The 20,687-nt window shown below is 44.0% G+C and overlaps 1 protein-coding gene across 4 annotated transcripts; it reads left to right on the top strand.

Annotated features, from left to right (window-relative positions):
* Positions 1-9,487: 9,487 nt before the first annotated feature.
* RBM3 (RNA binding motif protein 3) lies at positions 9,488-13,354 on the top strand. Of its 4 annotated transcripts, XR_003509657.1 has the most exons (8): positions 9,549-9,594; positions 10,156-10,275; positions 10,511-10,617; positions 10,761-11,029; positions 11,258-11,363; positions 11,467-11,571; positions 12,206-12,272; positions 12,745-13,354. XR_003509657.1 is itself a non-coding variant. In XM_027534095.1 (7 exons), the coding sequence occupies exons 2-7, from the start codon at positions 10,173-10,175 to the stop codon at positions 12,791-12,793; spliced, it is 534 nt and encodes a 177-aa protein (XP_027389896.1). In that variant the 5' UTR covers positions 9,488-9,594; positions 10,156-10,172; the 3' UTR covers positions 12,794-13,354. The 4 variants fall into 4 exon arrangements, 3 of the variants coding, with proteins under 3 accessions (XP_027389896.1, XP_027389894.1, XP_027389895.1); XM_027534095.1 differs by lacking the exon at positions 10,761-11,029 and having other exon boundaries at positions 9,488-9,594; positions 12,209-12,272; XM_027534093.1 differs by lacking the exon at positions 10,761-11,029 and having other exon boundaries at positions 9,503-9,594.
* Positions 13,355-20,687: the final 7,333 nt, after the last annotated feature.

Below are 20,687 nucleotides of genomic sequence, written 5' to 3'. Positions count from 1 at the left end.
ATTTTAACATTAAAAAAATGACAACAGAAACAAATAACTAGTACAAATTATAAAACAAATAGAGCAAAGAGAAACTACCTTTCTGATCGAAACGTACCACAGGTATACTTCCTTAGAAAACTTTCTAAGATTTCTAAGCTAAAACTTCTTAGAAAGGGATCGGAGGAAAGCCTTTAATCTCAAGTATTTAAACTATTCCTGTATCCACTAAATGCTTTCACCAACTTGTTAATCAAGTGCTTCCTAAATTTAGGAACCAGTGACCAAGTGGCCTGAAATAAGTCTTGATCTTATCTTTCCAGCTACAAATTATTACTACTTCAAGAAAACAAAATATTTTCTAAGCAACGTTAAGTTTTCTAAAAACTTCAATTACCTTTTCTGGCTCAGTACCTGACTGAAATGTTCAAATGTTCATATTGCACACAAAAAAATTTGAGCAGCATACTATATGAGTGTGAGAAGCTGATGACTATTAAGATTGAGGAAACTCCCTAATGAGTCACATTTACATGATTTAAATATATACTTTCTATATCTTTAATTAATATAAGTAAAAAGGTAATCTTTAGAACAGCACAGAAATACAAATGCATTAGTTTTATAAAATATATTCAACCCCTTATATGTGCAACAATCTTTTAATTTTGGAGCTGCCACACAAGGGAGCTAGTTTCTTCTTCATATGAAAGCAGGAAGTCATGTGTACAAAGTTATTTATGTGAGAAGAATAAAGAAACACATTCCTTTTCTTTGTCCTTGACAAATATTTATGGAATGTTGGGAATTATGAAAAAAACAATTCCAATGTTATGAAGCCCAAAGGCTTGGAATGAAAAAACTCCTGGTGACACATTGCGCTACGTGGAACGACAATCTTCTTCTAGAAACCAGGGCTGCGTTCTCTCTCTTGTTTAGAGGATACCACAGAACTGGGTGCGCAGACTGAATGCTGTGCCATCTCTGGCCACACAGTCAGAGCACGCCAGTGTCGATACCATCTCCAGAGTCCCAACCAACTCCCCAATAGAATAACAGGCCACATTCATCGGCTACCATCCTAACAGGCTACTTTCCAAAACTGCTGAAGCAGATAATAGTTCAAGGGTTCAGGATTAGTCCACTGGCTCCTCCCAGAGCTGGGTATTCCTAAACTCATCACCCCGCCTTAGGGAAAATGGCCACTGGCTTGAACTTCCACTAAACCAAACCAAAATTTGCCTGCCAGGGAGACAAAGCTTCATTTTACAGCTTGTAACTAGCAGATGAAAAATCAAACTTCTTCATTAAAGAACTCATATCCTTTAGCATATTAAATACTGCTCCCAGAATACTTTCATGCAGACTTTAAGAACCTGTCTCTCGGCTTTGCAACAATAAATGTCTCATCTCTCCCTTCAAAGTTTGTTTCCTCCTTGCCTTTCTAAGTAAATTATCCTTAAAAAAAATTCAATGCTTAATATAGGACTCAGAAAGCAAGATGAAGTTGAGGAGATCAGGTTATACACTCTAGTCTGCTGCCCAAGGATATGCTGTGTTTCTTAATGCAAAAAGTGGAAGAGAATTGTTTTAGGGTTGGAGGGCTGGCAAATCACTAACGGATTTCGGGATAGACTATTCATCCTGGTTACAAGATCCAATGCAAATGCAAAATAACCACAAGCCACACTTCGACAGGCAACTTCTCCTATTCATTAGCCTGGAACACTTGGGCCAGCTTTAGCCCTCTTTCCCTTACCTATGTCATCGTCATTACAGTGCCTAGTAGCAATTAAAGCCAGCCAAGGACTTTTTCCAAACACTATCTTTAAGTCATCTGGACAGCAGAGAAGTGTCCACCAAGCTGTGGATGCAGTCTGTGTGCCTGGCGCACTCTGAAAAAGCCTGGCTGACCCTAGCTTCCTCAGGCCTACTTAAACACACTCAGTTCTCAGATGAAAGCACTGTGTGGCCAAGCAAAGAACATATCTTTACCAGTGAGATGTCCACAGACGGCCACATCCATGCCGGCTGCTATGGCTCACAGAGCCAGTGACTGGAGGAAGCTACTGTTTCCAGGCTGCCACTGGGTGGAGCCCAGACTCCAAACCTGAAGCACATAGGCCCCCAGGACCAGGGGCCAGGCTTCCTGCCTCTCTCTGTGCTGGCTGCCCCAGGCCCCCGCCAACAATGTGACAGCCTGCACTCCCTGAAGACCCCCATACCTCCTAGAACCTGAAAGAATAAATATAGTTATGGTCTTCTGACCATCTCTATGACAGAAGTTCTATCTTCTGAAATACTCATTTTATGTTGCTGCTGCTGCTAAGTCGCTTCAGTCGTGTCTGACTCTGTGCGACCCCACAGACAGCAGCCCACCAGGCTCCTCCATCCATGGGATTTTCCAGGCAAGAGTAGCTGGAGTGGGTTGCCGTTGCCTTCTCCAATGCATGAAAGTGAAAAGTGAAAGTGAAGTCACTCAGTCGTGTCCGACTCTTCGTGACCCTCATGGACTGCAGCCTACCAGGCTCCTCCATCCATGGGATTTTCCAGGCAAGAGTACTGGAGTCGGTTGCCATTGCCTTCTCCTTGAACAATACATTTTTAAGCTTGGCATATAATTTCAAGTATATGACACACATTCCTATATAATCCTTCACTTAACAAATGGAGAAGACTCCTTTTATGCTTACAATTAATTACAAAAATGGACCCTGTGAGGGCACAATGAAATCCTCAATGAATTCAAAAGTATCAATATTAAACACGTTCTCTGAACACAATGCAATAAAATTAGCAGTGTACTAAGGTGCTTCAGTCATGTCTGACTCTGTGCAATCCTATGGACCATAGCCTGCCAGGCTCCTCTTTCCATAGGATTCTCCAAGCAAGAATACTGGAATGGGTTGCCATGCCCTCCTCCAGAAGATCCTCCTGACCCAGGGATCCAACCTCAGTCTCCTGTGTCCCCTGCATTGGCAAGCGGCTTCTTTACCACTAGTGCTATCTAGGAAGCCCTAAAATTAGCAATAATGAAAAGCTATTTTTTGCACACACACAAAAAAGGCTCTAGGAGTTCTCTGGTAGTTGTTAAGATTCTGGGCTTTCACTACCATGGACCAGGTTCAGTCCCTGGTAGGGGAACTGAGATCCCACATGGCCTGGCCAAAAAAAAAAAAAAAAAAAGACTCCCATTTTTGGAAACTACTACATAACCCCTGGGTGAAAGAAGAAATCATAAGGGAACTTTAGAAATATTTAGAACTTAATAATAAAAACACTACATGCAAAATTTCTGGGACACAGCAAAATCAGTTATTAAAAGAAAACATACAGCTTTAAGTACATTCATCAGGAGAGAATAAAGGTTGAAAAATAAATCATCTAAGCATTCAAATAAAAAAGATGGAGAAAGAGCAGAGGAACAAACCCATGACTCCATGACTCATGAAGGAAATATTGTAAGGAAGGAAATAAATGCCAAAGATAGTTTTTAAAGTAGTGATGCTGCTGCTGCTGCTAAGTCACTTCAGTCGTGTCCGACTCTGTGCGACCCCATAGATGGCAGCCCACCAGGCTCCCCTGTCCCTGGGATTCTCCAGGCAAGAACACTGGAGTGGGTTGCCATTTCCTTCTCCAATGCATGAAAGGGAAAAGTGAAAGTGAAGTCGCTCAATCGTGTCCAACCCTCAGCGACCCCATGGACTGCAGCCCACCAGGCTCCTCCGTCCATGGGATTTTCCAGGCAAGAGTACTGGAGTGGGCTGCCATTGCCTTCTCTGAAAGTAATGATAAAGAATAGCAGAATTAAAAACTGGTTCTTTGAAAATATTGATAGGCTTCTGCCAAGACTGCTTTAAAAGAATGCAAAATACAGAAAAAAGGGAAACTGGACACAAAAAGGCTAAGTATGGTATGTAAAACCTAGATGAAAGGCTTAAGTTTCTGGAAAAATTAAAATGTGCTCAAATTGATGCAAAAAGAAATTGAAAAGTTGTAACAAGTTTTAAGACAGATTGAAATGATACAGACACTCTATCTCACTGTAACAAATGCTTCAAGCACAGACCCAGATGGTTTTACAGATACAGTTTATCAAACTTTCAAGGAACTGTTAATTCCCAAATATACAAATTGTTCCAGAAAATAGGAAAAAAGCAAAAGCTGTTCAGCTCATTTTTTGAGGCTAGTATAGTCTTCATTCTAAAACCAGATAAAGAAGATACAACACAATAAAGTTACAGACCTATTTCATTTATGAATATAGATGTAAAAATTGTAGTAAAATATTAGCTACCTGAGTTCAACAGTGTATGTTTTTTTAAAAAGTCATAACTAGGGCTTATCCAGGCAGCTTCCCTGGTGGCTCAGATAGTAAAGAATCCGCCTGCAATGCAGGAGACCTGGGTTTGATTCCTGGGTCAGAAAGATCCCCTGGAGAAGGGAATGGCTACCCACTCCAGTATTCTTGCCTGGAGAATAGAATGGGAAAGACTAGAAATCTCTTCAAGAACAAGGGAACATTTCATGCAAAGCTGGGCACAATAAAGACATTTCATGCTCTTTGCTGGGAAGATTTTATGATGTGTCAACTATGTATTGATGTCAAATTACTCCCAAACTTAAAACAATAGACATTATCTAAGTTTCAGTGGGCAAGAATTCTGGGAGTGGCTTAGCCGTGTTATGGCCTTGAATTTCTCATGAGGCTGCAGTCAGGATGTGGAAGGCGGCTGCAGTTATCTGAAGGCTTGACTCCACTTCCAAGAAGGCCCGCTCACATAGCTGTTAGCAGGAGGCCTCAGTTCCTCCATAGGGCTGCTGCCTGATCTACCAGATACCATCCCACAGAGAAAGCAGTCTGTGTGAGAGCAGGAAGCCTAAGTGCCTTTTATGACCTAGTCTTGGAAGTGACATGCTCATTCTGTGCAGTACAAGTGACTCACTAAGTCCAGCCCACCCTCAAGGGCAAGGGAACTAGGCTCCAACTTCTGATGGGGGCACTATCATAGAGTTTATGACCATATCTTAAAACCTCCACAGCTAATATATTATTTTGCCCCAAATCTATTACTACAGTGTATTCCCAACAAAACTTCCATTCGTTTCTGTTTGTTTTTGACTGTGTGGTGCAACTTGTGTGATCTTAGTTCCCCGACCAGGGATCAAACCTGGGCCCCATGAATGAAAGCGTAGAGTCTTAACCAATGGACTGCCAGGGAATTATCACAGATGGATCTTAAAAACATAATGCTGGTTGAAAAAGAAAGTTTTAAAAAATAACACTACCATTTACTTTAATCAAAAATATACACAAAATACCAATTTTATATGAAATCATACCAAGAGATACACATAAAACTCAATAACATAGTTAACCATGGGAATGAAAGAATGATAGTCGGGTGCAGGAATAAAAGAATAAGTAAAACAAGAGACTGCATAGAACAACTATGATGATGTGTCACAAACTGTAGAATGTGATCAGAGCTCAGACACTTTGAGAGGTAAATAAGTACCTCTCTTTTGCATGGAGGCTCAGATTCTCAGAGGGCTAAAACTAGTACATATGTGGACAATGTGAAATCTCTTCATGTCTATCCTAGGCGTAGGAAGTCTGGATATGGCAAAAGTCAGACAAGTCCATTTTGTGGATGCAGGGGCTTCCCTAGTGGCTCAGACAGGAAAGAGTCTGCTTACAATGTGGGAGACCCGGGCTTGATCCCTGGATCAGGAAGATACCCTGGAAAATGGAATGGCAGGGCAGTGGGGCTGATCTCAAAAATATATCTATAATTTTGGGGGTCAGTTTCTGCCTTGGCAATAGGTCATCTTCATCAGCATTATCTACTATGAGACAGTAGAGCCCGGATGCCAGTCATTGCCTCATCTGTGATTTCCTACGGAAGTTTGTCTTGGTGAAATCTCCCCAAGAAACAGGAATTATAGTAGGCAGGATCTACTGCAGAAAACCCGAGTCCTTTGGCTGTGGTTTCTTAATGGATCTGAGGTAGGCATGATAGACTTTAGATGGGCTGAGCCATAAGACATTTCAGCTCTTCCCATTCTTTTGCAACAAGCTTCACATCCCCTCCTGCTCCTTGCTCAACCAATCAGTGAAAGCTGTAACTATGTGCCTGGTTTCTGCCCATACTGGTCATGAGTTTTTCTCCTCCTGCCCTGTGTATGGATGCTCATCTCTGAAACTATTGTCTGAGGAAGTGTTGTGAACCACCTCTGCTCTCCCCAACTCTTAATACAGGCACCTCTAATTTTAATTGTGCTTTGCTTTATTGTGCTTTACAGATATCATGAGTCTTTTTCTTTTTTCAATTCTTTTCCACTATAGTTTGTTGTGCCTAGTCATTCAGTCGTGTCTGACTCTTTGCAACCCCATGGACTGGGGCCCACCAGGTTCTTGGGTCCATCGGGACTCTCCAGGGAAGAATACTGGAGTGGGTTGACATGCCCTCCTCCAGGGTGTCTTCCCAACCCAGGGATGGAATCCAGGTCTCATGCATTGCAGGCAGATTCTTTACTGTCTGAACCACCAGGGAAGCCCCAAAATAGTGAAGTGGGTAGCTTATCCCTTCTCCAGGGGATCTTCTCAACCAAGGAATTGAACCAGCATCTCCTGCTTTGCAGGTGGATTCTTTACCAGCCAACTTACCAGGGAAGTGTTGCAAACCACTTCTGACTTCCCCTAACTCTTAGTACAGGCATCCCTCATTTTAATTGTGCTTTACAGATATTGTGAGTTTTTTCTTTATTCATTTCCATTATAGTTTATTACAAAATATTGAATATAGTTCCTTGTGCTATATAGTAGGTCGTTGTTGTTTATCTATTTTATGTGTGGTAATGTGCATCTGTTAATCCCATACTCCCAAATAACCCCTCCTACTTTGGTAGCTATTAAGTTTGTTTTCTCTGTCTATGAGTCTCCTTCTGTATCATGGGTTTTGTTTTTTCTTTTTAACAAATTGAAGGTTTGTGGGCAACTCAGCATTCAGCAAGTCTGTTGGCACCATTTTTGCAATAGCATTTGCTCACTGCCTATCTCTGTGTTACATTACAGTAATTTTTGCAATATTTCAAACTTTTTCATTATTATTGTATTTGTTATGATGATCTATGATCAGTGATCTTTGATGTTACCAATAATCCGTGACTCTAGGATGTCAAGCTTAAATGACAAATGTATGTTCAAACTGCCCTATTTTCTGTCCCTCTCCCTCTCCTCAGGCCTCTCTTTCCCTGAGACATAATAATATTGAAATTATGCCACTTGATAAACTTACAATTGCCTCAAAATGTTCAAGTGACAGGAAGAGTCTCTCACTTCAAATAAAAATCTAGAAATGATTACACTTAGTGAGGAAGGCACATCAGGAGTTGAGGCAGGCTGAAATCCAGATCTCTTGTAACCAGTTACTGAAGTTGTGAATGCAAAGGGACAGTTCTTGAAAGAAATTAAAAGTGATGCTCCAGTGAACACATAAATGATAAGAAAGAGAAACAGCCTGACTGCTGATATGGAGAAGGTTTTAGTGGTTTGGATAGAGGATCAAACCACCCACGACATTCCCTTAAGCCAAAGCTTAAACCAGAGCAAGGCCGTGACTCTCTTCAGTCCTGTTAAGCCTGAGAGAGGTGAAGGAAGCTGCAGAAGAAAAGTCTGAATCTAGCAGAGGTTGGATCATGAGTGTTAACAAACATAAAAGCGCAAGTTGAAGTAACAAGTGCTAATGTAGAAGTGGCAGCAACTTATCCAGATCTAGTTAAAATAATAAAGGTGGCTACACCAAACAACAGATTTCCACTGTAGATGCAACAGCTTTATATCGAAAGAAGATGCCACCTAGTACTTTCATAGCTAGAGAATTCAATGACTGACTTGAAAGTTTCTAAGGACAAGCTGGCTCTCTTTTAGGGGCTAATGCAACTGGTAACTTTAAGAAAGAAGACAATGCTCATTGAGCACTCTGAAAAATCCCAGGGCTCTTAGGAATTAGGGTAAATCTATTCTAACTGTCCTCTGTAAGGGGGCTTCCCTGGTGCCTCAGACAGTAAAGAATCTGCCTACAGTGCAAGAGACCTGGGTTCAACGCATAGGTTGAGAAGATCCCCTGGAGAAGGTAATGACAACCCACTCCAGTATTCTTGACTGGAGAATCCCATGGACAGAGGATCCTGGCAGGCTAGTCCATCAGATTGCAAAGAGTCAGACACAACTGAGAGACTAGTAACACTTTCACTTTTTCACCATACTGTATCCCAAAAGTTAACAGATCTAGTCTGTATTTGGGGTGCTGATCCTTAACAGGCTGGACGAGTCCATTCTATGGATGACATATTTCAAGTCTCTGAGGGCAACTAACCCATTCTTCCTTGATGGGGAGCTCAGAAACAAAAAGTCTGTCAAATCCATTCATTGTAAAGGTAGCTCAGGCACTCAGAAGGCGGACAAGAACAATTGTGGGCAGTGGACTCAGACAATCTGTCCTTTACTTATTGTGTCCTCTGCGTGGATCAAGGGTTCAGCAACTCTGAGTGACAGCAGAAATCATTCTGTTGGATTGGGATTTACTCCTTTTGAAGACTGAAGCATTCTCTTTTATAGAAGGCACCTCAGGTGGTTTGTTGGTGGGGAATTCGAGAAACTGGCTTCAGGAAGCTGTCAGGTAAGGATAAGGGCTGAGGTTACAAATGAGAAGAAACGATGCCAGGGAGAAGAGTTGCATAACAGGTGGCTAGATGTTGGGCACAGAGGAGGAAATGAAGGGATCCGGGTCAGGGGCTAAGAAACGAAGGAATGTCTGATGTTAAGGACTGTGAATGGTGATGACGTCAGGGTCAGTGGGGAGATAAAACATTGGGCCCTTGAGGGGGTATGAGCTCGGAGGACTAGAAGGTGAAAGGGTATCAGAGGACAGTAATTATGTCCTCAAGGAACCTAGAGAAAGACGTCCGAATCAATGAGGGAAATGAAATCAAGGGTGGTAAGGGTGATGTCAGAGACGGAAACGGGTGTGAGCGTGTAAGGGATGAAGATGGCTGGGCAGATGCTGATGTTGCTGCTGCTGCTAAGTCGCTTCAGTCTTGTCCGACTCTGTGCGACCCCATAGAAGGCAGCCCACCAGGCTTCCCCGTCCCTGGGATTCTCCAGGCAAGAACACTGGAGTGGGTTGCCATTTCCTTCTCCAATGCATGAAAGGGAAAAGTGAAAGTGAAGTCGTTCAGTCGTGTCCGACTCTGTGCGACCCCATAGACAGCAGCCCACCAGGCTTCTCCGTCCATGGGATTTTCCAGGCAAGAGTACAGGAATGGGGTGCCATTGCCTTCTCCGAGATGCTGATGTTAGGTTGCATCAACATCACAAACCTCCAGTCCTTTTCCGGAATCGTGCTCAGCTCCCCGCTCCCTTCAAGCAGTTATCCCTTCCTCCCGCTCCGCCTCACTGACCTTAGCCAATGAGCGCGCACGGCGGCACGCGTGGCGGAAGTTCCGTGACGTGTCCACTCCGTGCCCTTTATTAGCGTGTTGCCGCGCGGCAACCTCCCCAGTCTCGGCTCGTTCGTGGTGGCTCTCTTCTGAGTTATTGTTAGTTTGCAGGTAAGTAGCATATATTTTGCGGAGCGGCTGTTACTCGTCTCACTGACGTTTGATGCGCCGGTTGAGAGCGAGGTGCGCGAATGAGAAGTAACGGCCTCTGACACATAGGCTTGGGCTTCACTGGATCGGGTGGGTTCCGTGCTTGGAGGTGACACTTTTTGGTTGGTGTGAGGCTGGCGCGCTATATTTGAGTGCAGGAAACGCCGGGAAGGGCTGGCGGCGTGGGTGGCAGCCGTGATCGTGCGACGGCGGAGGCGGATGGGGGGAGGGGGCTCTTTTTGCATGTGACCGCCGCCATCTTGTTCAAGGTTGTTCTGGGCATGCGCAGGTGTACAAAATGACGGGCGTTGGGTAGTGGATATTGTGTGGGCACCGACTCCAGAGGTTTCTGTCTTTTTCGTCTTTGTCTGTGCTTGGTTACCCCGGTTTTTGTTGTTGTTGTTGTTGTTTTGCTTGTTTTGTCTCCTCTCTGTTCTCTCTTCCTTCATCCTTTCTCACTTCTCCAGCCTCTTCTTTCTCCCATCTCCACAGTTTCTCCTATTCTCCATATCCTCAATACAGGACTTGAATTTACTGCCATGTCTTCTGAAGAAGGGAAGCTCTTCGTGGGAGGGCTCAACTTCAACACTGATGAGCGGGCTCTGGAAGACCACTTCAGCAGCTTTGGACCTATTTCTGAGGGTGAGAAATGGGCCAGGTGCGTGATGGGGGGATTGTGGAAGAAAGTCTGGGTCCCATGCATTTCAGGAAACAGGAGAGAAAGGTTAGAACCCCAGGCCTTACCCTTTTCCTGCCTTTGTTCCTAGGCCTAAGACTGAGAACCCAATAAGTTTCCATTGAGTTTTAGTGGAAGGAGGGTCCATTCTTAACACCGTTTACTACTTGTCCTCTTAGCTCTTTCCCCTGTCTTTCCCAGTGGTGGTCGTCAAGGACCGGGAGACTCAGCGATCCCGGGGTTTTGGCTTCATCACCTTCACCAATCCGGAGCATGCCTCAAATGCCATGAGAGCCATGAATGGAGAGGTGAGGTCTCCTACCTGCATAGGGGCCCTGCGTCCATCTGTCACTTGGACCATTCTGTTTTTCCCTCTGTGTCTGCTTGGGGCAGCGCGGCCACCAAGCCCCGCAGTGCCCACTCACAGGAGCGTGACTGCCTTCTGTTCTAGGGGGTGGAGGGCAGCGGCAGACAGAGCCGGGCTGCCTGGGAGGCGACGACTGGTCCTGCATGAGGCCGAGAAGCCACCTGTGGATGGTTGACCTGCTCTGGGCTTAGGTAGTAGAGTCTGCAGACCTGCGGGCCTGGCCCGGAGAGGACCTCGTGAGTCTTCTGGGATGGACTCTGAAGCCTCAGACCAAGAGAGGTGTCTGTCTAGCCCTAATAGTCGGGCAGCTTAGAGGAGTGGGGAGGAGAATTCAACCTGAGTTCGGTCAAGATGTAAGTAGTAGCAGGGGAAACATGGTGGATTCAGGTAATTTTGTGGGATTCTGTAGCTCCAGATAAAACCATTTGGGTCAAAGGAGCTTGTTCTGGAATATGGCACCCAGAACCTGGTGCCCAGCAGGAATTTCTGGGCTCTTTTGCCCACTTGCCCAGCCCACTCCTATTTCACCCCTGCCCTGTTTGACCACCAACCCATCCACCCTTGTGTCTCCCCACACCTAGTCTCTGGATGGTCGTCAGATCCGTGTAGACCACGCTGGCAAGTCAGCCCGGGGATCACGAGGGGGTGCCTTTGGGGGCTATGAACGTGGTCGTGGCTACCCTAGAGGTAAGTTTATTGGTAAGTTTGATCATGGGGTATGGAGGAGAGTTGCCTGTTAGCAGTCTAGGTCTAGACAATTGCCATTCAAAATATTTCTTCCCTATTGTAGGTGGTGGGACCAGGGCTATGGAAGTGGCAGGTATGACAATCGACCTGGAGCATATGGATTTGGATACGGATATGGATATGGAAGGTCCAGAGACTATGGTGGCAGGTGGGTAACCAACAGGTTAGGGTACGCTGGTGCTTCTTCCCTCTCACTAAGAACTCATCTTAGGGATTTATCTGGTGGTCCAGTGGCTAAGACTCTGTACTCCCAATGCAGGGGGCCTGGGATCAATCCCTGGTCAGGGCAGTAGACCCTACATGCCACAACTAAAAAAGATGCCACGTGCCACCTCAAAGATTGAAAATGCCGTGTGTAGCAACTAAGACCCAGTGCAGGGAAATGAATGAATAAACTTTTAAAAAATTTTTTAAAAACTCAGTTTCTTTCTCAAAAATTTAAAAAGCTCAGTTGCCTGAGTATTCATACATACCTTGCTGTGGTGCTAATAGTGTTTGCAAATTGTAATGAAGTTATAAAGCAAGTATGAAGCAATATTTTGGGTTAAGTATAACGTTGGTAAATAATTTGTTAGGTCATGTAATTGCAATGTGCAATAGATGGCGACATTTGTTTATTGTACTGTCTTGATTATGTATGGTGGTAATATTTAATATGCTATATTATATACCATATGACTGAGTTTTACTTGATATTCATGTTTAACTTATCATGGTGTTTAGTAATACTGCAGAATATATAATACGTTGCTGTGATACTACTACATATGTTTTTTCCCCAGAAGCCAGGGTGGTTATGACCGCTACTCAGGGGGAAATTACAGGGACAATTATGACAACTGAGATGAGGTATGTGCACCTAATGTAAGTGAGACTTCTGTGTTGCCATTTAAGAGACCTCTGTTATCCTGTCGCTCTCACCTTTCCTCCTATATGTGCATACCTCAACAGGCCCACCTGACAACCATTCCTAGGCCTCTCTTGCTTTCAGGTGCCTGTTAAGGCTAGTCTGCTTTGATGGAAGTAGGGGTTGGGGGGCCACCTGTCTTGTCTATAATCATCTCCTGTTGAGCATGTAAGAGATGGAGGGGTTTCCAGCCTTTCAGCATCCTCGTCAACCCTGGGAATTAAGCATGTTAGCTTATTCCCCGGAGAAGGCAATGGCAACCCACTCCAGTACTCTTGCCTGGAAAATCCATGGACGGAGGAGCCTGGTAGGCTGCAGTCCATGGGGTCGCACAGAGTCGGACACGACTGAAGTGACTTAGCAGTAGCAGTGTATTCCCAACATCACAATTCTCCCCCTTCTTACTGTTCTCAGAAACACAAGGAATAATCTGATCCAGGACCAGGACCACCTCTCCAAATGACTGTATTTATAAAGACTTTTGGAGCTGCACTGAAACATCTGTAATAGTTAAACCAACCTGGTTTTCTTTTCTTTTTTTTTTTTTGAGTTGAGTTCCCAAGGTACCTTATTAAAGATCTTTCAGAAAGCTCCATGTTTGTTTTGTTTGTTTTAAAATTCTTCTCCCATTTAAAGACAAAGTCTGAAGATATTTGTAGAGTCTGAGTATTTCTTCCTTTTTTACCAGGTTTTTTTTTTTTTTTTTTTAGTTCCAGCTCTTAGGGTTTTCTGCCAAGAAATGTTTGGCCAGATTCTTTTACTAATATGTATCTAGAAACATTTTAAAAACCTGTACACAATGTTGAATCCTGATTAGGAAGCAGTTTCCAACTGTAAGAATAAAGAGCATGATAACTTATAGGTGTTTTTTACTCAAGATTTCTGCCTTGATTATATAGAACTTTCTAAGAAATACTTGTGTATGTCATTTTTTTTAAACTGGAAGAAAAAAATTCTGTTGTTTCATGTAGTGTTTAGGATGTCCTTCACTGAGTTGATTAAAAAGATGAAAACTGAAAACAAATTGATATTGAAGTGCTTTTTTCTTGCTCAAATTAAGGTATAGAGGCTTACTACAAGTTAAAAATAGGGGAAGGCCAAGAGGGAGATTTTGAGAAAAGGATACAGTTAGGTGGGCAGGGACTGCCAGAAGGGTAGAGACCTTGAATTCAAAGTTTGGTTGGGTTTGGGATTGCTTTGGGTATACATACATCAGGCCTGTGGGAAGGGTGGGGAATCTCAGCGAAATTCCCTTGTGGCTGGAATTGGGTTTCCTGACGTGGTCTCTTGGTCCCATTGTGATGATCTCAGTGTCAGCTTTGGGAAGGCTGCTGGAGTTTTGATCTTCATGTCTCCTCCGAGCATCTTAGGTGCCTTCCTTAGGAGATTGTACTGAGAATGTAAGCATCTGGGGCGGGGGGGAATGGGAGACTAAATCCTGTCATAAATAGTGGTGCCAACTGCTCCTGAAATAATAGGGGTGGACACAGGTATAATAAACTCATCTTGGTGTGAGATAGGACAAGCCTGATTTGAAAACAGGATTCTAGGAGCACAGCCTCTGGATTCGGATTCCAGGGTTCAAACCCAGGCTGTGCTGCTTTCCACGTATTTCAGTGGTGTTGATAAACAGCAATCCAAGCTGATACCACATGGGTCACTGTACTGTGAAAGTTGCAGTACTGATGACCTGTCTCTTCTGCCTCCCAGCTAGCTGGGACAGTGCCTAGGACCATTTCTCTCAGCCATGGATTTGCTTTGTTGGGTGGATGGAGACTTGGGAACTTCTGAGACCTGTCTGGACCAGATAAAGGGGCCTTACAGCCACTCCTTACCAGTTGAGTACTAGGCATTCTGTGCTGGGCTCCAGGGAGTTAAGGCAGTGGAATCTGGCAGGAGGCCCACTGTTATTGCCTAGGGTGGGGAACACTTCTGCACCTTATGTCTCAGGAAGTACAGTGTCTTCCCAATGTGGCCTGAGATAGGGTCTGGTAACCACAAAGTTTCTACAACAAAATGATCCCCTAAGTGACATAAAAACTATAAATAACCTTTCCTGAGGTGCTGTGTAGGAGTGTTGGACTTCCCAGGTGGCCCTGGGTTGGGAAGATCCCCTTGAGGAAATGGCTACCCACTCCAGTATTGCCTGGAGAATCATGGACGGAGGAGTCTGGCGGGCTATAGTCCATAGGGTTGCAAAGAACCAGACACAACTGAGCACACACTTGCAGTAATCCAGTCTTGCCCAGCTCTGGTTTACTTGCTCTAAGGAAAGGGGCCTAGGAGACAGTTTTCTTTGACACTGCATCACTCATCAATACAGTTATAGATGGGAGACTCAAAACCCTTATTAAATGCTTATTAGTCCTCTTCATTCTGACCAGAATCTCACTAGTGTGCATGTTTCCCAAGAACCCACTGAGACTTGAACTCATATTTAAAGGTGCTTTGAGAACCTGTGTCCCCAAACCTGTGAAGACCAGACCCTTGGTCTACAAGTATTTATTTTCAAGCCCTGGATCTTGCCTACCCTCCCCACAAATTTGACAGAAACATTTTCATAGACATCCCACCCCCTGCCCATTTTGAAGTCCAGAAGAAATCCCAAACCTTTTCCTCTCTAACCCCACATGGAAGTCACTGACCCTGTTTCCTAGCTTAGTTTTATGTGCCTCAGGTTCTATGTCTGCAAAGTGGGAATAATACTATCGACCTCACTGAGTGGTACTGGAGGTGACATACTTAGAGAAGGGTAGGTCTGTGCTAATAACCCTACACCTTCCCTACATTCTGGTTTTTGGGGTGTAAGAAACTCAAAACACCTTTTTCAGGGACTTCCCTGGTGGTCCAGAGGCTAAGACTCCTGGGGCCTGTGTTCCATCCCTAGTCAGTTCAGTTCATTCCTGTCCAACTCTTTGCAACCCCATGGACTTCAGAACACCAGGCTTCCCTGTCCATCACCAACTCCCAGAGTCTACTCAAACTCATGTCCATTGACTCGGTAATGCCATCCAACCATCTCATCCACTGTCGTCCCCTTCTGCCCTCAATCTTTCCAGCATGAGGATCTTTTCAAATGAGTCAGCTCTTTGCATCATGTAGCTAAAGTATTGGAGTCAGCTTCAGCATCAGTCCTTCCAATGAACACCCAGGACTGATCTCCTTTAGGATGGACTGGTTGGATCTCCTTGCAGTCCAAGGGACTCTCAAGAGTCTTCTTCAACACCACAGTTCAAAAGCATCAATTCTTTGGTGCTCAGTTTCTTTATAGTCCAAGTCTCACATCCATGCATGACCACTGGAAAAACCATAGCTTTGACTAGATGGACCTTCGTTGGCAAAGTAATGTCTCTCCTTTTTAATATGCTGTCTAGGTTGGTCATAACTTTCCTTCCAAGGAGTAAGCGTCTTTTAATTTCATGGCTGCAGTCACTATCTGCAGTGATTTTGGAGCCCCCCAAAATAAAAGCCTGCCACTGTCTCCCCATCTATTAGCCATGAAGTAATGAGACCAGATGCCATGATTTTAGTTTTCTGAATGTTGTGCTTTACGCCAACTTTTTCCCTCTCCTCTTTCACTTTCATCAAGAGGCTCTTTAGTTCTTCGATTTCTGCCATAGGATGGTGTCATCTGCGTATCTGAGGTTATTGGTATTTTTCCTGGCAATCTTGTGCTTGCTTGTGCTTCATCCAGCCCAGAGTTTCTCATGATGTGCTCTGCATATAAGGTAAATAAGCAGGGTGACAATATACAGCCTTGACATAGTCCTTTCCTGATTTGGAACCAGTCTGTTGTTCCATGTCCAGTTCTAACTGTTGCTTCCTGATCTGCATACAGATTTCTCAAGAGGCAGGTCAGGTGGTCTGATATTCCCATCTCTTTCAGAATTTTCACAGTTTGTTGTGATCCACACAGTCAAAGGCTTTGGCATAGTCAATAAAGCAGAAATAGATATTTTTCTGGAACTCTCTTGCTTTTTCCATGATCCAGCAGATGTTGGCAATTTGATCTGTTTCCTCTGCCTTTTCTAAAACCAGCTTGAACATCTGGAAGTTCATGGTTCACATATTGTTGAAGCCTGGCTTGGAAAATTTTGAGCATTACTAGCGTGTGAGACGGAGAAGGCAATGGCACCCCACTCCAGCCTGGAAAAATCCCATGGATGGAGGAGCCTGGTGGGCTGCAGTCCATGGGATCGCTAAGAGTCGGACACGACTGAGCGACTTCACTTTCACTTTTTACTTTCATGCACTGGAGAAGGAAATGGCAACCCACTCCAGTATTCTTGCCTGGAGAATCCCAGGGATGGCGGAGCCTGGTGGGCTGCCGTCTATGGGGTCGCACAGAGTCGGACACGACTAAAGTGACTTAGCAGCAGCAGCAGCGTGTGAGATGAGGGCAAGTGTGCAGTAGTTTGAACATTCTTTGGCATTGCCTTTCTTTGGGATTGGAATGAAAACTGACATTTTCCAGTCCTGTGGCCACTGTTGAATTTTCCAAATTTGCTGGCATACTGAGTGCAGCACTTTCACAGCATCATCTTTTAGGATTTGAAATAGCTCAACTGGAATTCCATCACCTCCACTAGCTTTGTTCATAGTGATGCATCCTAAGGCCCACTTGACTTCACATTCCAGGATGTCTGGCTCTAGATGAGTTACACCAATGTAACTAGATTGTATTCTAGATTACACCAATGAAGATCTTTTTTGTAGTTCTGTGTATTCTTGCCACCTGTTCTTAATATCTTCTGCTTCTGTTAGGTCCATACCATTTCTGCCCTTTATTGAGCCCATCTTTGCATGAAATGTTCCCTTGGTATCTCTAATTTTCTTGAAGAGATCTCTAGTCTTTCCCATTCTATTGTTTTCCTCTATTTCTTTGCACTGATCACTGAAGAAGTCTTTCTTATCTCTCCTTGCTATTCTTTAGAACTCTGCATTCAAATGGGTATATCTCACATGCTGCAACTAAAGATTCCACATGCTGCAAGTAAGACCTGGCGCAGTCAAATAATTTTTAAAAGGTTTTTAAAATAATTTACTGTAAATACTTAAGGTATGTTAGAAAGCATATTGAGTAGATAACTGGGCAGTGTTCCTCCCTCCTGCTTTTAGAGACAAAACATGCACAGTTCCTGCATATCTGCATTCCTCTTCTACCTCCTGCACTTCTCCAGGCTAATGAGCCATGATCCCTTATAATCAAAATGCACAGAGATCTGAAAAACCAGAAGCTTTTTTTCTCAAGATTTGTGACAAGACCTGAAGGTTTTCATAATCTTTGTTTTTCCCATTCAGTGTGAATATGCATACAATATACTGCAGAAATACTAGCTTTTGGTTATGGAGAACTACACTAGAGTCTATGGGATGTGGATTTTAATAATATATAATGAAAGCACAAAGTTAAGGCTTATAAATTGAAAACAGTCTGTAGCATGTTCTGCATAAAGATTTCTAATATGCTGTTCTAAATTCAATTTTAAGCTTCCTTAAAGTAAAACTCAGGAAGTTTTCTTTATTCTTTCTACTTAATAGTTGTTCAAGCACAGAACTTGCAGTCTCTATTTTAAACTTTGCATTTAAAAAGTACACTTTGCATTTAAAAAGTACATTTTGGAGAGGAGGGAATACAGTCCAGCCATTTGTCTTATTTAAGTGGAAGAAAGTTTTAATGAATTAAATGTGCAAAATACCCTGATGTTTCCTAGTTGTATTTTAACAAAGACTGTTGGCTTCAAACCACTCAAATGCTTATGGAACCTTCAGTTTAGAAAATGCAGTGTGTTTAAAATTGTGGAAACTGGGTGATAGGTACGTGGAAGTACATTAAATCAATGCACTGTGAGTTTGAGATTTTCCATAATAAAAAGTTCAAAAGAAAACTGGTGTGGTTTGTAAGACCTTCACATTGATGTGGGAAGTGGATGACTTTTAGTCAGCTATTTTCTGTTGGCCTGCTCTGTTCCCCAAACCCTTCTGAATAGTTACAGTCATCTCTATTCCAAGGGCCTCAAGAAACCCTGAAATGCTAGCTTCTATTTCTTTACATCTGACATTAATATTTTCCAGATACTGGTCCTAGGGATTTCCCTGGCATTCCAGTGGTTAGGACTCTGCACTTCCACTGCAGGGGGCACGAATTTGATCCCTCATTGGAGAACTAAGATCCTGCATGCCATGCAGCACAGCCAAAAAACAAAAGCAAAAAACACAAGATACTGGTCCTAGAACCCCTTCCTGCTCCCCTTCCCCAATCCCAGCTCTCAGGACCCCTCTGGCTTCTCCAGGTAGGTGGACCATTCCTTTGCCTAGCACCACAGGTTCTTCCTGCCTTCTTTCAAAACCCAGGACCTCTTAGAAACCTGTCTTCTCAGTGGTAAGATGGGGATTATCCCCAATGAATGAGTCCAGACATGGGAAACACCTACCAGTGTCTGGTAGTTAGGTATAGTCAGTAAATTTTGGCAAGTGTTTATTATGTGTGCCAGATACTAATTGTAGGAACACAGCAAGAGCTGTGACAAATTTCTTTGCTTAGGAATCATATTAGGGCCTATGGATAATAAAGTAATAAATTGGTATGTGATATAGTGTTAGAAAGTGGCTAGTGTTGAGAATAAAGCAGAGGGAATGAAGAGTGATGGGGTCTTACACAAGATGTTTTAGGGAAGGTGACTCAGAGGAAGTGACCTTACACTAGAGACAAAATTGGAGAATGGTAGAGGAATGGTTCTGCATGGCACTCTGACTGCATAGCACGTCTCCACATAGGCCACGTAGGCAAGCTCATCTAAGTATTGGCAGAATGCCCTGTGATCCTCGGAACACAGAGCACAAGAGGCTACAAGGCCATTTCTCACTAACCTCCCTGTCTACCAAGGAGGCTGCCATGAGACGGTTTCTCCTCTTCCAAGGTTCTGAAGAGGTATGAGGCTTTCTGTTCTTTCTCTCCCCTGATTTAAGGTTATAGAACTGCTTAGCATGCACCAACTGCTTGGCGCCACAGTGTCCTACCACTCATGTTGCAGTCATGCCCCTTTTTTGTTTCTGTGTTACCCTGTACAAGGGACATGAGCTGGCCATCTGTGGCTCTTCTCGCTTCTGTTATCTATGTAAGTAGCAAACATCTGAATTGAATGAGGACACATTTCCTTACCAGCCAAATATCTCAGCCTTGCCTTTTCTTGGCATTTGGAAGAGAGGAATTAGAGGCAGAAGAAAAAGCAAGCACACACAAAGGCCCTGAGGTGCGAGCTTGCTTGGTGGGTGTGAGGAACAGCAAGAATGTCAATGCAGCTGTAACAGAGTGAGCAAGGGGGCAAGTGGCAGGAGGTGAATTCTGAGAGGTGATGGAGCCTGGCCCTATAGGGCCGCCTTGGCCACAGGGATGCCTGACTTTTTCTCTGAGAGAGATGGAGCATGGGTCTGAGCAGAGCAGGGCCGTGGGCTGCCTTGGATTGTAACAGGATCCTCTGACTACTGGGAGGACAGGCTTGGGGAAGAGAGCAAGGGCAGAAGCAGTGAGGAGGCCACCACAGTAGTCCAAGCCAGCAATGGTGGTGGCAGCAGTGGACGTGGAGAGGAGAGGTTAGAGTCTGGATATGTTTTGAAGGTAGAACTGACAGAACTTGCTGAGAGATCAAACAAAGGGGATGGGATGAGAGAAAGCAGTTGTTATGAATCCACACTGGAGGGCGTCACACAAAGTAACTTGGGAATTGGTGTTAGTGTAGTGGTTAAGAGCAAGGATTGTGAAGCCAGGTGGCCAGGGTGTAAATCAAACTCCATCGCCTACTGGCTATGCTGTCTTGGGCAGGTTCCTGATCCGTGACATGTGATAATAATAGTACCAACTTCAGAGGGTTGTTGTATAAAATATTTGAAACAGTGTCTGGCATAAAGTGCTTGCTATCATTAATATTCACGTAGGATGAGTAGAAATGTTTGCATGCACAGAAGAGAGTGTTCTAGATCTCAGGAACAATTTGTACAATTTTAAATTGAGAAAGCAAGTGTAACTGGAGCATAACCAGATAAGAGTGAGAGAAACACAGGATGAAGTTGGGGAGGAGGCCTAAGAGGTCAGCTTCTCACAGCAGTTGGAAGCTGTTGTAGATTTCATGGCTGACCTACCAGTGCAGAAGATCAGAAGAGAGACAGGAGTAGAAACTGATTTGGGACTCGATATGGGGGTGGGGGTAGGGGGACATACAGAGAAGTAGAGAGGGATGGGATGCTGTTGTCAACTCTGCTGGCTGGTTACCAGGGGGGTAGTGCTTTCTGGTATCCTGGATAAGAAACTTAGTCCAGTTCTACTTCCTGCCTGCTTCCAAATGCTAGCTCTAATGTTT

The sequence above is a fragment of the Bos indicus x Bos taurus genome, chromosome X, assembly GCF_003369695.1.
Source record: "Bos indicus x Bos taurus breed Angus x Brahman F1 hybrid chromosome X, Bos_hybrid_MaternalHap_v2.0, whole genome shotgun sequence".
NCBI classification, from domain to species: Eukaryota; Metazoa; Chordata; class Mammalia; order Artiodactyla; family Bovidae; genus Bos; species Bos indicus x Bos taurus.
Note: the sequence above shows the minus strand (reverse complement) of the source record. Positions and strands in the feature narration are given on the sequence as shown.

What these genes read in the sequence shown, in the direction of transcription:
- RBM3 (XM_027534093.1), top strand. Translation starts at nt 10,173, where the DNA reads ATGTCTTCTGAAGAAGGGAAGCTCTTCGTGGGAGGGCTCAACTTCAAC. An exon ending in TGGTCGTGGCTACCCTAGAG is followed by an intron (nt 11,364 to 11,466) that starts GTAAGTTTATTG and finishes TCCCTATTGTAG; the next exon opens with GTGGTGGGACCAGGGCTATG. An exon ending in ATTATGACAACTGAGATGAG is followed by an intron (nt 12,273 to 12,744) that starts GTATGTGCACCT and finishes TACTGTTCTCAG; the next exon opens with AAACACAAGGAATAATCTGA.